This window comes from Rhea americana, unplaced genomic scaffold, assembly GCF_003343005.1.
Source record: "Rhea americana isolate MKP2758 unplaced genomic scaffold, rheAme1 scaffold_163, whole genome shotgun sequence".
Classification (NCBI taxonomy): domain Eukaryota; kingdom Metazoa; phylum Chordata; class Aves; order Rheiformes; family Rheidae; genus Rhea; species Rhea americana.
This window is the reverse complement of record NW_028185739.1, coordinates 1,235,137-1,251,684: the sequence shown is the minus strand read 5'-3', so window position 1 is coordinate 1,251,684 and position 16,548 is coordinate 1,235,137. Positions and strand designations below refer to the sequence as shown.

At 56.6% G+C, this 16,548-nt stretch overlaps 1 protein-coding gene across 1 annotated transcript in view; it reads right to left on the bottom strand.

Annotated features, from left to right (window-relative positions):
• Positions 1 to 1,084: 1,084 nt before the first annotated feature.
• Positions 1,085 to 16,548, bottom strand: part of IKBKE (inhibitor of nuclear factor kappa B kinase subunit epsilon) — a 16,521-nt gene continuing 1,057 nt past the window's right edge. Inside the window, exons 3-21 of the mRNA XM_085300318.1 lie at positions 15,604 to 15,744; positions 14,845 to 14,974; positions 14,095 to 14,276; positions 13,457 to 13,617; positions 12,847 to 12,957; positions 12,285 to 12,464; positions 11,659 to 11,855; positions 11,289 to 11,353; positions 11,124 to 11,215; positions 10,416 to 10,517; positions 9,664 to 9,739; positions 9,479 to 9,591; positions 8,506 to 8,582; positions 8,186 to 8,225; positions 7,197 to 7,298; positions 5,337 to 5,433; positions 4,601 to 4,704; positions 4,369 to 4,440; positions 1,085 to 3,580 (exon numbers count right to left, since the gene is read on the bottom strand). Coding sequence (XP_085156444.1) covers positions 3,547 to 3,580; positions 4,369 to 4,440; positions 4,601 to 4,704; positions 5,337 to 5,433; positions 7,197 to 7,298; positions 8,186 to 8,225; positions 8,506 to 8,582; positions 9,479 to 9,591; positions 9,664 to 9,739; positions 10,416 to 10,517; positions 11,124 to 11,215; positions 11,289 to 11,353; positions 11,659 to 11,855; positions 12,285 to 12,464; positions 12,847 to 12,957; positions 13,457 to 13,617; positions 14,095 to 14,276; positions 14,845 to 14,974; positions 15,604 to 15,744 — 2,076 coding nt within the window. The 3' untranslated portion in view covers positions 1,085 to 3,546. The remainder of the gene's footprint in view (positions 3,581 to 4,368; positions 4,441 to 4,600; positions 4,705 to 5,336; positions 5,434 to 7,196; positions 7,299 to 8,185; positions 8,226 to 8,505; positions 8,583 to 9,478; positions 9,592 to 9,663; positions 9,740 to 10,415; positions 10,518 to 11,123; positions 11,216 to 11,288; positions 11,354 to 11,658; positions 11,856 to 12,284; positions 12,465 to 12,846; positions 12,958 to 13,456; positions 13,618 to 14,094; positions 14,277 to 14,844; positions 14,975 to 15,603; positions 15,745 to 16,548) is intronic.

Genomic DNA, 16,548 nt, shown 5'->3' with positions numbered 1-16,548 from the left:
CGTCCCCCCCGCGGGACTTCCCACCCCCCGGAGCCTCCTCCCCTGGGATCCTCCCCCCGCCCAGGGCAGGCGCCGCGGTCGAGCCCCGGCCCGGTGCAACAGCAGCAGCGTTTGCCCCGACAGCAGGGCGACATCTCACCTCGGGCGCTGCTGCGAAACGGAGGGCGAGGAGGCACCAGCCGCGCGCGGACGGGGCTGCGGCGGCGCTGGAGCGAGTCGTCCGTCCCCGCTCGCAGGTCCACGCGGGCCGCGGGCTGAAGCGGCTCCGCCCCCCCCCGACGGGGCTCCCACGGCTGCAGAATACGCGAGAGGGAAAACGGTCCGGCCGCGGTCTGGCGTGGCTCCGAGCAGGCGCCCGCTCCCAGGACACCCGGGTCGGGCTGGCGGCTCACTCCGCTCCTGCTACTCAAACGAAGCTTGGAGGGTGGCAAGACCCAGCGCTGCTGCCTTGTCCCCCGCTCCTCCTGCGCTCTCTGCCCTTTGCARCCAGAGGGAGAACCAGCCCCAGCGCAGGTGACCRCCCCCACCGATCAGCCCCAGCTGCRCCCTGGGCTGTCCCCTCCTTTACAGGTGGAGGCACTGAAGCCCAGGTGAAATGAYTTGCTTGAGATCTCAGAGTGAGTCAGGCTGAAATAACTCTAAATTCCCAAATTCCACARGGGCCTATCTCTTGCACAGTGCTCAGGTCCCCTCTGTCACCATTACACCTTCCTCGTGGTCCTAAAGAGGCACAAGTCACCATCCTCATGCCCATGGAGCAGACGGAGGACAGGGGGATGCAAGGGCCAGCCCACGGCACCGGAAAACAAGCCGGGTCTCAGGCGGGCCTCTCGCCACCAGACCGCCCTCCTCCGCGGCGCCCGCTCGCGCGGTTGCGACCCGAAGAGCGTTGCTCCTAAATCGCTTTGGTGGGAACGAGAGCGGAAGCAGCGAGGAGGCGGCTGCCGCCAGGGCTGTGCTAGCTCGCTGCTAGGCACGTGGCAGCGCACAGCTCTCTTGCGTTCCTGAGAACAGGAATAGGAGAAGCCAAGGGTATTTGAATCTTTTTTAAAGAATTTCAGTTTAAAGGATTAAAACACTGGATCTGAGATGAGCAGTGCCCTAAAGCAGTCGCTAACAAAAGCTTAAAGTAACGAAACAGTAATAGAGCTTGAAAGAGTCTAGTTTTGTTCTGTGTTAAGTGGCAAGATCTTATTTTAAGGTCCTTTTTTCCCCTTTTTAGAGTGCTGGTTCATTTTCACGTGTCCTCTGCTACTGCCCACGACCCGCAGCAGCCTTGCCTCTGGGTATGGCTCTTCCCAGCGCCGGGGCTTTTCGGGGCTCTTCCCGGCGGAGGCTGCGCGTGGAGGCGGATCCGGGGCCGGCGGGGAACTGCTTAAAGCCTGCTGGACGTTTGCTCCTCAGCCTGGTCCCAGGGTTTCGTTCTCGATGTGACGGCGGGGAGGGGAGTCCCCGGCCACTTGCTGGGGGTTGCGGCGTCTCTGCCCCCCAGGAAATCCCYGGGGCCGGGCGGCGGGGCGCGGAAAGCCGCTCCTCCGGGGTGACAGCCCCCRGGAAAGGCCGCGGAGGAGCCCGCTGTCGGAAGGGTTAACTCCGCCGGCGAAGGGCGGTTAGACACCGCGGTTAACCCACCTCTGCCGGCCTTCTCAGCTGCCGTGGTTACTAGCGCAAATAAACATCATCRCGCGTAGACGCCTGCAGCTTTGCTCACAGCTGAGCAAAGGTAGAGCCGTCCTCACCCTCCGCGGGTCGCGGCTTCCCTGCAGGTATTCGAGTCTGGCAGCACGGGAAGCTCTAGTAGGTTAATGTATTTGAGGGCGAGGGGAGAAAAACTCAACTAATTAACACTGGCAGGAGAATTCCTGTTCCGTTTGGACTCAGGGATTTCCCTTCGCAGCGGCTGCGTTATGGCAGTTTAAGCATGACAAGGACTATTAGCACAAACTGCCTCCCTCTTTCTTCTTTTTTTGCCAAGAAATAAATCCCTTTCTGTTAGAGCTGAACATGCTCCAGGTCGAATGCTCGGATGGTACAAGTCAGTGCAGGTCCTCTGCGATTAGGGAGGGGGTAGTAGGAGGCACGGCCTGGGCTCCSGGCCCTTCGCGCCCATAGCGCACGTCGGTAAATTTGAGCTGGATTGAAAAATGATGCTAGTTATAAAATTGGGAGAACCATAGAAAATAATTTGCAAGAGAAAAAACAAGCTTTTAAACGATGGCTTAGTTCCACCTCTTCTATAATAAGTAGCTTGGCTTGACAGTCAGGATGTTGGGTTTTAAAATTAAGATGAACAGGAATGCTGCGGCTCTGCCAAACGCCGTTTGGAGACCGTTTCCTGCGCGGGGGAGAGCTCTGCGGGCACCTCTGGCCTGTTCTGGCAGGAAAGCRAAACCTTCCCCAAAATACCCCAAACCTGCCCCCGCATGGGCTCATCTGCTCCCCAGGCGGTGCCAGGCTGGCGTGAAGCCGGGATCCCCAGGGACTGGAGAAGACCTTGGGGTCCTCCCGCCCCGGGCCATCGGGTCCCCGGAGCAGCAGGCAAAGGGGCACGGAAGCGGCAGGTCTGGCCGTGGGGCTGCCCCTTGCCGGCACCATCCGCTCGCYCGGAGGCTGCTCCGGAGCAGCCCGAGACTCGGCTCCAGGCTTGCGGCTTCGCCGACKCCGTCCCGTCCAGGAAACGTGCTGGAAATGGGGCTGGGGGAGAGGYGGGGAGCGGGGCGTTGGGGTTCCTGCGGAGCGGTGGCTTCGCGCAGCATCCTGGCGGCGGTCGAGGCGGACGCGCTGCCTTGCCCGCAGCCAGTGCCCGGGCTGCCGAATCCCGCCTGCYGCCCTGGCCCCGGCCCGGAGGCATCCGCGGTTCCCTCCGGCCAGCCGCCCCGTGCCTCGTGAGCTGGCAAGCGGCTGGACTGTGCCCACACCCGCAGCGGATGACRGCTCCCCGTAAAACCCACGGTCACAAAACGGCATGCTTCCGGAGCGCGCTCGGGGCGTTCAGCCCCTCCGAGGTCCTGCCCCGGCGCTCAGTAGGGGACAGACGTGTACTTTCAACACCGCGTCGATCGGAGCACACACACGCTCCCGCACAGACACAGACCTCGGTTACACGTACAGAATATCCCCCCAAAAGGGAAACCTCCCTTGGCTTCCTGTTCTACAACCATCAGCAATCCCAGCACGTGGCTTAGGTGGGGATGGACCGACGGAAGCGCAGGAGGATGCTGCTGTCCACAGCAGGCCTTCGCCGGCGCCCGCTTTCCTACACTGGGGTCTCCCAGGCAAGGCCGTCCGGGGCTGGATCAGGCCTCTCGCCCATCAAGTGCAGTGTCCACACCAGGTCAATACCTTCTGGTCGAATATTCACAGGCTCAAGGCTTGCAAACCACTCAAAGCTAATGCTGGTGAACTGTGCAAAAATGCTGGAGCAGAGAGCAGGAGAATTCCTAAAACACGAACGTTGAGGTCCCCGTTGCTCTCGACCCAAAGTGCCGTAARTGTTCCCTTCCGTGAAAAGCAGTTGCTTCAGTAGCTGCAAATCCACCGCTTCTCTCAAATGCCTGGAGCGGGAGCAGCTCCACTTAACCTACAGGAACAAACCGAAGGATTTAGCCGAGAGAGCAGCCTCCACCGTGATCGCCTGGACTCACGCAGCCCTGGGCTGGAGTCCAGGTCTGGAACCAACCTTTGAGCATATTCCTGTGTCCKCTGGTATAAGGTGTTCGTATCAAAGCATACTAGATCTTTTCTTGTCCCCTTTTTTTATTCACAGCAGACATGCTATGACAGCGCAATTAGTCCCTGTAAAAGCATGTCTGGGATGCAAGAGACTGAATCATTGAATTCCTTTCTTTTAAAACCTGATCAGGAGCTTTTTGAGATTCTGATATTCATATTGCTGTTCTGCATTAAGGTCTTCAAAAAGAGTTGCACAGGGGGAAGCACAAGCTGGTTTTGTCAGCAATAGGATGCTGGTTTTTCCATGGAGTTTAATCCAGAAACAGAAAGCATTTACTTCTCTGCGGCCACCAGCAGMTAACCGGGCAGAGCAGCACAGGAAAAACGCTGGGAACAGGGTGGTGGACATTAAATAGCATTTACAGAAGATCATGCTTAAACTTCCAAGAAAGATAAACTCCCTTGTGCTGCCAGACTATGATGTAAACCTAATCTCATTAAAATATCAGTGTGAACCACCCAGTACGTAGCTGTGGTTCTGCTGGGTGCCAAGTGCTGCTCTCCCTCATCGCAGCTCCAGAGAGCAGGGCAGTTTCTCAGACAGTGTGTCCAGCCCTGACACGACTTCCCGGAGCAGCACAGGCTCCGTCCTGACGCAGGGGAAGCAAACGCAACGCTCCRGCTACACTTACTCACCGCTCGATGATGCTGTTGTTGAGCTGCAGGTCGCACGTGACCAATTTCATTTGCTCTAGGAGCTCCTGCATCCTGTTGAGACACAAACAAGACCTTGCAAACCCAACACTCCGCTCCCAAAAACTCATCGTTCAGGGGAGCGAGTGTCCGGACACCCCGTGCCTGCACGACCCCATCCAGCAGCACTTCCCATCGGCTCTGGCTGCTTCTCGCCAGCTCTCCAAGGACTTACTTAAAAGCCATATCGTGGCGTGCCTGGTTCAGATGAGCAGGCAAAGGGACCGGGGCCGGATGCTGTTCCTCCACCAGGACCGTCTGGAGAAACTTGTCCAAAGCCTGCAGAGACAGGGAGGTCGACGGTTCGCTGCAGGCAACGTGCTGCTTCCTATGGTCTAATCTCTGGGCACTGCCACGCACCGGTCCCCCCGCGGCCCTCCGAGCAGGGAGTGCTTCCTCGCGGGAAGAGAGGGCGACGAAACACCCCCAGGAAATTGTGCGCGCACGGGTATGCCCAGCACATCCCCCCCATGAGGACAAGTAAAATCAAATATCCAAGGACCAGGGCATCTGCTAGGTGTCTATACTGGAAAACGCCAGACAATCCACCACAAAAACTGCAGCAGGAGCATCATCTTTTCCTGCTACTGCAGTTCCCTGTGTATCTGAGTACAGGCTAATTACTTACTGACGGGTCGTCATTTGGCCAAGGGTGCCTCTGCTGAGGATTTACCCATTCCCTGCTCTGCTCAGCAGGAGAAAACGGTACTTAGCAGCACTTCATATCTGGATCACCCACAAAAAACTGCAGCAAGTTGTTTAGAAGGAGCCCAGTGAGGAAGCCTGTAGGTCTCTCCGCGTACGTGCCCACTCACGCACGCCGCGGAAGCCAAAGTGAGGAGCGACAGCCTTGCCGAGAAGCAAGGCAAGCCCGCGGCGCGGCGCCCGGCCTGCAGCCGGCGAGCACCCACGTGCTGCAGGCAGTCCTGGCACTCCGTCATCGCCACGCTGCAGGCACTGATGCAGTTGCTGAGCCTCTTCAGATGCTTCTTTATCTCACCAGCTTTCCTAGCAAGAAAAAAACACAAGAAAAGTGCCAATGTTTGGCAATTTGCCATTTTTTTTACTTTGTTTTGTTTTAATTTTGTATTGTTTTCTGCAAGCCACACCAGATTTAAGTTAAAATCCTAAAGGAAAGCAAATGAGTCACAACAGCGTTGTAATTCCAGCTGCAACTCTGCCAATAGGCACTGCCCGAGGGCGATCCAAACAGCACTAACAGCAAACTAATCCGGGGAAGTTCAGCCTCTACGAGAGACCTGCGAACCGCGACTTCTGCCGGCGCTGAAGCGCAGGCTGCTCTTTCGTCCCCTACGGAGAGTTTCYGCTCTAGAAGGCTTCGCGCTTTCCGTCAACACCGGCACGCTCTGCTTTCAGATTCAAAGCTTACAAAAGCTGGAAAGATTTGCCAGCCCCTAACGTGTGCCAGAGCCCCTTCCCACGGCCCGTTTCTGTGCAGACGATATCGCACCGCCGGGGGCTGGCGCGGGGCGGCCTCGGCACCGAACCGTCCTGCGATCCCTCGGGGACCGAGTCCGCTATTCCCGCAAAAGGCGGAGGTGCTGTCCGTCCCGCAGGCGGCAAGGTGCACAAAAAGATTTTGGTTTGGTTTGGCTCAAAGAAAAGGAAAGTATTTAAGGTGAATGGTCCACCTCCAGTCGCCAGAAAAACACCCGCCACACCGCAAACCTTAGCTGCTAGCAGGAATAAACTCAAAACAAGGTGATTAAAGTGGAAATAAAAATAAATTTAAAATATCCAGCTGTGACTCACAATATGTTCTCCTCAAGGACAGAAAAACAGATGCAAAAATATTCCAGCAAAACGTGAAGAAAGAAGGTGAGGGGTCGCCGCGCGGGAAGCCCCGGCGTCCCCAGGCTGCAGAGGGCCAAGAGCGAGGAACCGGTCGCGGRGGCCGCAGGAGCGGGTACGACGCCGTCCCCGCGCCGACGCACCGTCTAGGGCGCTTCGAGTCAATCTTCTGGCTTAGGAGCCCCCCTCCATCGGAAACCCTATGCAGGTCTATGCACCAAAACCTGGGGCCAGGTCTAAAGCAGGTTTTAATGCTAAGACACTATAGAAAATCGTTTTTTTCTACCCACACCTAAACCCAGAGGAATAGATAATCACTTTAAAAGCAACCTTGCAATAAAAATCCAATTTCTGCAACATCCTCTTCTTCTAAACGCCTCCCCCTCACTCCTATTCTTTGCTGCTGTAATAGCCAGTGGATTGCACTCAATCACTGCAAGGTAATTTGCTCTTTGCATTATTCCCCAAACACCATTTAATATAACATCATTCCCAGTAAGTAGATCTCTTTGTCTCAATAGCAATTTTGTCCTGGTACGATAACCTCTCCCAGTCAGAGAGCAAGGAAACCAGCTGCCCGAAGCAAAGCTGCAAGTTTACGTTTGGCAGCATTTGGGCTTTTTTAAATGTTAGAACAACAGAGCAGAAAATACAAGTCGCAGGATAAAACCAGAGTACACAGAGTTTTTCTTCAGTCGCGTAGAGCTGCTTCTCTAYGGTCTTTCTATCGCTTTATGAGTCCCTCCGCAGCAGGTACCCACATCTTCTCCACCCAATACCGGAGAGCACCAGGAGCCCAGAGAGGTCATTTGAGGGTGATGGGAAGCCCCTTTCCTCCACCCCTGGGACCCCCTTGGGTCTGCATGCACAGGACATGCTGGCAGCTCTCGTTGCAAAGAAAGGAGCACCCCAAAGCCCGGCGGTGCGACCCACGGGAAGGGCTGAGCCCGGGCTGGTACCTCATTCTGCTCCCGTGAAGAGCCAGGGCCTCTTGGTACTTCTGCACACAGTCGTCCTGGAAAATCAGCAGAACCTTCCTGGCCAAATGTCCTAAATTCACCCTAAGGACCGGAGGGAGAAAGCCGGGAAGGAACAAGTGTTATTTCTTTATATGCATGAAAATAAACACCATGGTTCAAATAACCGGAGGCCTGAAGCAGGCTCCAAAATGGAGCATGAGGGGTTGGACATTCAGCAATGAATTTTGCTTCAGCGTTAAAGATAAAACAAATCCAGACAAAGACAAGGAGAGCAGTCAAAAGCGGGAGGTTTTCTGAAAGGGCTGCAGGACCAGGCGGTCAGGTCCTCTGGAAACCGCATTTGAGAAATCTTTGCCATATGGTTTAAGGCACGTGCCCAAGGTTAGTGTAAAGATCAGTTAAGAGAAAGGATCAGCCTGTTGTATTTCATTATCCCTAGTAAATATTAAAGTGCATGTTTTATTCTTTGCACGTGTTAAACTCCCCTGGCTTCCGTGGAAGCTACCAGGAGAATTTGTAAAGGTATAAAAGATGCTCAGACACTTAACTCCCACTGAAAATTAAGYGTATATGTAAGCACTTTCCCAGACAAGGACACTTCCTAAATCTGCATCTCAGTGAGTGAGCCATAAACCGAGCGAAGTGTTGGGGGAACAGACAGCCTGAAATGGGCTCACTCCTCGCAGCCCCACACAGGGATTTAGACCCAACAGCAAACTCGCTGCCCCCAGATGTGCGCAGGTTTTCTCACATCTTTCCCTGAAATGSTTTGCAGCTGGAAAAATTTCGCTATGAAAAGGCCTGCAGCAACGAGCGGCCACAGGCGCCTTCTGCAGGTGCCTGCTCCCAGCACTAACGGCCCGGAAACCTGTCACGTCTTCTTACGATTCAACGAGGAATGCAAAAACCCCTAGCCGGCCTCGATTTTGGGCTGGTGACCCTAGCCGGGGGACAGGGTTGGTACTCACTTATCCAGCTTGTGTATCTGCTCCTCGTTATAGCCCAGCCCTGGGGGGAGGAGAGACACCGGTCACGCGCCGGGAAGCAACTCTGCACGTTTTCCTGTTCATAACCCGACAAGCGGGTGACTTCACGGGGCACCGTGAGATCACCCCCGGGGTGCCTCGGAGGCAGCGGCAGCTGCAGCCCCAGGGTTATTGTCATGGCACAGAGACAACTGCTAGAAACAGTAAATTGAAATAACTATTTTTTGCACCAGGCCATTGCTGCTGCGGAGGCAAGAGATGCTCTTCCAGGCTCGCGAGAGCCGCCGTCACCCGCGACTTACGCGGACACGTCCTGGCCTTCTTGAACTGCTTGTGTATGAGCTGCATCTTCTCCAGGCAGCACTCGATCTGCCGGATGCTGCGAGAGGGGGACAGAGACTTCAGCAGGAGGCTGACGGCAGAACGGGCGTCCACGTCGCGCACCCCCGGCTGGGACATCCGCGCCGCGACTGCACCTCCGCGTGGGCATCACCTTCTCAGCACGGCTGCCCCGGCTATCCAGACCCAAGCAGTACCAATATTACTCAGACCAAGCTTCGCTGGCACCGTAACACGTCCCCACCACTCTGCAATTCAGCAAACTGCCCCCGACAACAGCAGGGGCAGCTGCATCTCTGAAGCATCTCTGAAGCTGAAGGCCAGGGACTAAAGCCAGTGAGTATCTACACAGTACCGCTCTATCCCCTCGGTCCTCCCTTCCCCAAGAAGTTGGGTTTGAATTGCTCYGAGAGCTTAAACAGAGACAGATGGCAATGTTAGAAGAGAGCTGTGTCTGCAAGGGCCGTGTGGTCCAGGGCAGTGGATCTGGGCCAGGTCTAGAGCCCAGTGGTATTTCTAGCTCTGTTCCTCAAACCGTTTTTTTTAACCAGTAGAAAGGGAGAGTACAATAAAACCGTGCAGAGGACTGCTGGCGTAGGCGATGCCAACCTTGAAGCTTTCCAATTTTCTTTCTCCSAACACCAACGCCTTTGCAGAAAGCACTGCGATGGGGAACGGAAACGACGCGGCAGCGCGCTGCATCAGGAGCGGTGCCGCGGCGCAGCTGCTGCCGCGAGGGAGCACTTCGGCGTGAAACGCGAGCGCACCGTGAGCAGACCCGCGCAAGGGCTGCACCAGGCACCGTCACGCGCGTGCAAAGGGCTGTTAACAGCCGCGCGTACGAGGAGCCTTGCGGCCACGCGGCAACATCCACCGGACCGCGTCGGAAAGCATCAAAACGCTGACAGCGGTTTCAGTAAAGCTGGCTCTGCAAACCTTCTGTCCGCGTGTGCCTGCCGCCTGCGCTCCAGCAGCTCAGCCAAAAYGCCGTCCAGCGTGCCCTGACAGTCGAAGATGTCGTGGGAGCACTGCGAGAGATCCTCCGCCACCTGCGGAGGGGAAGGAGGCGCTGGGGCAGGTCCTTCGCGCAGCCGGCCCCGGCCCCGCGCGCCGGCACTCACCGCCTGCAGCCTTGCCTTCGCCCCGCTCAGCTCCTTCAGCGCCGGCGTCCCGCCGTCTCCAGGAACGCTCTCGTACCTGCCAGAAGCCGGAAAGCARAAGTGCCTTGAACAGGAAACAGGCCGGACGCGGTGCACCCAGGCGCGGYGCCAGCGATCCTGGAGTTACAGCCCTGCTCGCGCCCCGCTGAAACCAGCGGGAGCCCCGCGGCCGAACCGTTTTAGAGGATACGGAAATTAAGAGGCTTCCTAAATTGAAACGAACGGGGAACAAGAATCCAACAGTTCAGCATTTTCCACTACAGCAACAACAAAAGAGAAAAAGCAGGAGCAATACAGCTGTGGGTGATGTGAGATAACGCTTGGATTGCCCCGAGGCAGCGCTGGCGGCACCGGATGCATTTGGTACGCGCTAGGATCGTCCGAGGGCTCCCTGTAATTCAGCGTCTGATGAACGCTCATGAGACCAAGCTAAGGGCGAGGAAAACCCGGGTGGCTCATTTCCTAGTCTCCGCACGCAGTGGAAAACCCTTTTACGTCCCACCTACCAGTTTATCCCTGGAATTTTTGTTATTTCTGATTATCCAGGCACCTTTGAGAGTGCCGCATCTTATCTGCAACGGGCCGCTGGCCACGGCAGCCTCCGGGTTCGCGAGGCAGCAGAAAGCCGCACGCGTCCTCCTCCGCGCTGGGCGCAGGGACGCCGGCCCCGGGCCCGCGCGACCGCGACGCCGACCTCGTGGAGCCTCACTTACAGCGYGCGGGTCTTCACCTCGGCGAGCTGCAGGCAGGTGAGCAGCGAAACGGCTCCTCTTCTCTGCTCCAGAAGCCTCGAGCACTCAGTCTTCAGGTTGCCGCTGCCAACGGAGAAAACAGCCAGTCCAACGCGTGCTCCCAGCAGCCAGACGTGGCTCCGGAGCCGGCTGGCGCTCGGCAGCTGGACATCCCTCCAATCCCAGCTCGGAGCTTGCAGCTCTCCTTGGGAATGCACACGAAAAATGGGTGCAATGATGTGATGTGGTATCAGGGCCCTTTCCTGCCAGGCACTGCCCAGGCACAACGCGAGAAGGTCTTACCCCAACAGGACAGTGAAAATGCACAATAATAATAATAATAATAATAATGCTGTACTCCTCAGCATCTCCTGAACTGGAAACAGTGACTCAAAGGATGCAAGTGGGGACAGGAGCACCCTCTCGACACCGAGTGGTGCTCTCCTGGAGGTCCTCAGCTAGCTCTCCCTGTCCGTCCTGTCCTTGCACGCGTAGCACTGGTGCRGGAGAAGCTCCAGCTCGTTGCATCGCTCCAAGGACCCTCGCAGCAGTGCGACGAGTAAGGACGCGCGGTGACGCCGCGCTGCCCGGCCCAGGACTTGGAAACACCGTGTTTTCGGGTTAAACTCTTAGCACAAAGCTCCCGCGAAGCGGGAGGGCGCGGAACGCGCGGGGGCTGTCGGCACTTACGCGACCCAGTGCAGCCCCCTCCGCGTGAGCTCCTGGCAGCGCAGCAGCGAGCGGGCGATCCACAGCGTCTGGTGCGCGGCGCCCACGGCGCTCTGCAAGGCAAAGAGCCCTGCCGGCGCCTGCCCCGGCGCTGCCCGGGGGGCGGCGGGGCGGCCCCACACCTACCTTCGCCGTGCCGCAGTCGGCTACGACGTCCACCTTGGGGGCAAACTTGGGGAACTCGAGCGCCGCTGCAAAGAGACCCACAGCAGAGGTGGAGCGTGGCAGGAGGGGGCCGGACCTCGGGGGGGATCTCCCACGGATCCACATGACATCTCCTGCCTGCTCCGGGGGGAACCGAGCCTGCGACCTCCCAATCCCGCACGTGCGCCCCAACCCCTGCCGTGCTGGGCTCCGCGAGCGCCCGGGAAGGAGGGTAACTCAGGGTTAGGAGGGTAACTCAGGCAAATCTCTCTTACGGCAGCCGCCGGCCGGAGGCTCAGCTGCCTGCCGGGGCTGGGGGCACCCGATGCGTCGCACAGCTGCGGGTACTCACGATCTCGGTATCTCACTCCTACCAGGTCTTCTGGCTCAGCGCTCAGCAAGGTCAGAGGGTTATCCTCCGTGGTCTTGCAGAAATTATGAGCTTGTAGGTTAGGATCCAACTCAAACAGATGGCCTTCAAAAAAATATTCTTGGTGGTGAGGGGCTATATTTGTTTGTTTGAAGACAGCGTCTAAAAATTTGCTGGTACTAAAATGCAAAAAAAAGAAAAAAAAAGAAAGAAAAGAAAGGATAGGGAATGAGAAACGAGGTGAGCACTCAGATTTCTGCTGTTTTAGCAGGCTGCCATGGTCTTCCCATGCCAAAACATCCCACAGGGTCAGCAGGCCTCTCCGACAGTCTCGCTGGGACACTCCGGGCCACCCTCAGCACGTGCTAGCCACTGCCGACCACCAGCAGCTCACAGCTAATATACAGCCTGGGGAACGCTGCTTTGCACCCATTTTTTCATGCTGTTTGGCAGGGAGGGGGTGTTTTGCTTAACCAGCTTTACCTATGGTGCAAAGAGAACCAGTGCTTCCGCCCAGTTCACACAGTGAAATGAGGAGCTGAGGCTCCCAGCTCCCGCGTTCAACGCCCGCGTTCGCTTTCCCAAGGCCTTTCCGGAGGTGTCCTTACGTGTTGTGGGAGTGGATGTAAATGCGATGCAAGGAAGCCTGCTGCAGGGAGAAGACATCAACCACGATCCTGTGCAAAATATCACTAGTTTCTGCAAAGAACTGGTCAAATCCCCAGCATTTCTCCTGATCTGCCTCCAGGATATTAGCCAAAATTGGTATAAGCTGGACCTTCAGCCCCCTGCAGCAACAAGAGGAAGACGAGAAGAGTTGTTTTTACATGCTGGAAAAAGAAACCCTTAGCCATAAATGTGCTGATGTGCAGGGCCTGGGACTGGMGTTCTGCCCCTGTTCTGCAACCAGGTCTCTGTACCAAACGAGTCACTGCCCTGTTTTATGCCCCCTTTCTTGCACCTGTAAAAGCAGGACCATCTCTGGCCAAAGAGCTGTGCAACTCCCAGATGAAAAGCTGTTTTTCCTCGTTAAGAATTCACACACAGTGTGACTGAGATTAGCTACCCTCTGCCATCAGTGCGGCTGTGCAAGGACGCAGGATTTATGATATGATCCAAAGGTTTGGTGGCCCAAGGGGAAYGCTGGCCACCCTGGCAAGGGACACTCACACAGAGAGTCGGCATGTGGCGGGCAGCTCGTAACTCCACTCGATGGTCCCGTTCTCCTGCCTCTGGACCCCTGCGATGGCTCCAGGAGGTTTCTCCGTGGTAATTTTGTACCTGTTGAAAGGAAGTGGGTTGATTTATTCTTGCTGATGACCCAGGCTCAGTGATGTCCAGCCAGATATTGCATCCCTTGGGTGCAGCAAATGGATGTGAGGGTGCAAAAAGGGGGAAGAGGCAGCAGTATGAATGGACTGAGGAAACCATGACTTATGAGACAAAAAAATAAATGGAGAAAACATGCCAACAACCCAGTGCAGTGCAGGAAGCTAAAACATAGTTCTAGTATTAAGTCCAACAACCTTGTATGTGGATGCAATCCATCTAGGGGGCCTGGGATCTTCTGGCTGTGGTGGGACGCAGCAATGGCAGAGCTGTCACAGGCTGGCATCATGGTACACCAGAGCTCTGCAGCTGAAGCATGTGGGCTCGCACACGCTCATCCTCTGCCAAGTTCTCCTCTGAGAACTCCAGCCATCAATTACAGCCCCAGCGTCACCCAGGCCAGCAGCATGGAGCCCTTCGAAACTGCTGCCTCACTGGGTGTGCTACCTACATGATCTCTTTGTTCCTGCGYGGTCCACCAAAGGGGATGAAGGGGAGGCTGCCAGTGGCAGCATGGTAGAAGGTCACCCCGATGCTCCACAGATCCACAGTCACACCATAAGCCTTCTGCTGAGGTTTCCGCAAAACTGCTCTCTCGTACATATCTGGGTGCTAAAGGGATGAAGCAGAGAGCACAGACTGCCGATGGATCCACAAGGCTTACAGCAAGTGTCAAACCTTGGATGATGAGATTTAAACCTCTCTGATCATGCTGGCTTCTCCGTCTGGATCCTCAACGTAAAGTATCTCCTTTAACTTTATAATGACAATGCTGAGCACCCTTCTCTGAAAGTCTGGCCCCTTTCAAGCTTGCCTCTCCATATCACTTGTTACCTCTAAAAGTTCCTTCAGCTGTTGGATGGTGAGATGGAGACTGRCTTCCATGCCATGCATGTTAATCTGTGCTGATAAGAAGCCTTTTATCAATCCATGAGGATTACACGAGAAACCCAGTTTCTCCTCCCTTCTCTAAACCAGGTGTCTCAAATCTGACTCGGGGAATGGAGTTTGGCCTCCAACGTGTTAGCGCAAGTAGCACTTTCCCCCAGGACTCCCAGGGTCAGCAGAACGGTGACGTGCTGTACTCACAAGATATTCCTCTGTCCCATAGAGGGACACAAACTTTTCATCATCATCCAGCTCTCGGGCAGCCCCAAAATCCGTCAGTTTATAGATGCTCTGCCCATCTTCTCCCATCAGTCGCATGATGTTCCCAGGCTTGATGTCTCTGTGGACAATACCATTCTCACGGAGGTGGTTCATTCCTGCCACTAGGAACAAAATGGGAAGATAGTATTTGTGGGTAGAGCCAGATCAGGTTGCTCAAGCTGGATTTGATTAAAATGCAGTAGTGTTAGCAGGACTGGAGAGAGAAACAGCCCCCAGGGCAGCTTTCACGTCAACCAGGACCAACATGACTTTGGGAGAACAGAGAGGGGGGATGAGCGCACGGTAAGGCAATGCCCTCATGCTCCTCTGGTCTCGGGACACAGCCCGTTGGCCACCACTGCTTCCTAGAGGAGAGGTCTGTAAAGAGAAATCCTCCGGCTTCTTCGGAAAGCAACAACTTCAGAATTAGCGCCCTTTTGGAGGTGCAATTTCTGACGTGCTCAAGCAGGCCGGTCACACCGACAGTCCCGACATCCAACAGCCTCGGGCTGATGCCTATGCACTTCCACTGGCACTGCTGACGGCAGCAGGATACYGCGAAGGCCTGGCCCCACACAGGTCTGGGTCACCAGCTCTCACCACGCCTCGGTTCACAGTGACGGACAGCTGCTAACAGGTCACCTGCCTCAAGTAGGATGAGCAGGGGACTGTCACAGCTCTGATACTCACCAACACACTGCAGGACTATGAGAAACTCAGACTCAGACAAGCCAAAGGCATTGGCTGGATCTTCCAGCATGTTCAGCAAGCTCCCGCTCGAGCAGTACTCCATCACCAGCACCTTCTGCTTGCTGGTTCCCTGCATTAGGGAGCACAGAAGAGAGGCAGTCTAGCAGTGGCATCCCAGTAAGGAAGCTCTCAGTGAGAACGCCCTGGCCTCCGTCCCAGTCTGCGTGGCCTGTCCCACACCAAGCAGATCAGGACCCTATCCTCGGTCAGGAGGTCCATGGGTTCCTCCTACTCAGACAAACCAGGATACAACCGGAGAAGCACTGAAGAACACGGACAGGCACAGCTCTCCTCCCGAAGAGATGCTCAACACAACCCCAACCCTAGAAGAACGATGGGGACCGCACAGGTCGGGGACACTGTATCAGCTTGCAGGGAGAGAGGAGCAGCACTGAGCAGCTGTGAAGAGTCACCGAAGGTGAGGACACCTGGCTTCTTCCCAGCTGTGCTACCYGCCTAGTCTGTCCCTTCAGCAAGTCACTTCAGCGCTCAGCTTCCTCGACACCCCTGGTCCCCCTAATGCCAAAGGGCTGGGAAAGGTTTGATAACGAYGCAAATAGGACAGAGGCGGGAGGAGAAGCAGCTGCTGGAGTAAGTGCTGCAGAGAGAGGCCTCGTCTATCTGCAGCTCTAAACCAAGTCCCCGAGCCGGTACTGGTGAGGCTGGCAGCGCTGCTTTCCGAGCTGAGGTCGGACTTACCGTCTCCTCCACAGCAAATAACTTGACAATGTTCTTATGGTTCAGCTTCCTCAGCATCTCAAACTCCCTCATCTGGACCTCCTGCGGCCTGAGGTAGCTGGCGTTATTGAAGACCTTCACAGCAACCAGCTCTCCTGATTTCTGGACAAAAAGGGAGGAGAGAGCAAGAAAAACTGAGGTGGAAACGCTGTCGTTTGCCCCCTGCATYGGCCTCACCTGGAGAGAAGCAGGGGAAGGTGCAGGACGGGAGTCACGCGGGGCTCCCCACAGCCGCAGGCCCGGTGGGGAGCCGTGGGAAGCTGCTCGGTTTCCTCGTGGGAGAGGAAAAATGGACCCAGAGCGAAAGGGGAGCTCTTCCACGGCTCGGAGGGGCCAGTCGCCCAGAGCCCCTGCACGGGCTGGCTCACTCCTCGATTCGGTTCCCAGCGACCGCCCGGCCCGACGCCCCCGCGCAGCCCCGTCCTGGAAACGGGGCTCCGTCCGCGCTGGCACGGCCCAGCTTTGAAAGCGAAGCGCGGCCGCAGCAGTCGTTCTCTTAGCCGCCCTCAGCCTTCGCCTCCGCCGCTGCAAACCCCGGACAGCGGCGTGCACCTCGCCTGCTTCCTGTCTCAGAAGCTCGTGCGCTTTATGCAAACACGTTTACTCAGTTCTGTAAAACGCTGATGGCTAGGTCTGCGGCCGCCAGCTCCCTGCCCGCTCCTCGCAGCAGAGAAGCGTTTTCAAGCCGCCCTCGAGGCCGAGTCTCTGCCCTCGCCCGGGCGGAGGCAGCTCGCCTAACGCGCCTCGGCGGCCGGGCGGACCGAGACCCCCTTTTCCAATCCCTGCAAGCGTTTGCATGAAAAACGCAAATCCGGCGCGGACGGGGTTTCCGAAACYGCCGGGCGTTCCCCCTAAAACGGCCTCCCCGCGGCGACCCGTGGGAGCGTCGCGCAGGCACGGCACGGC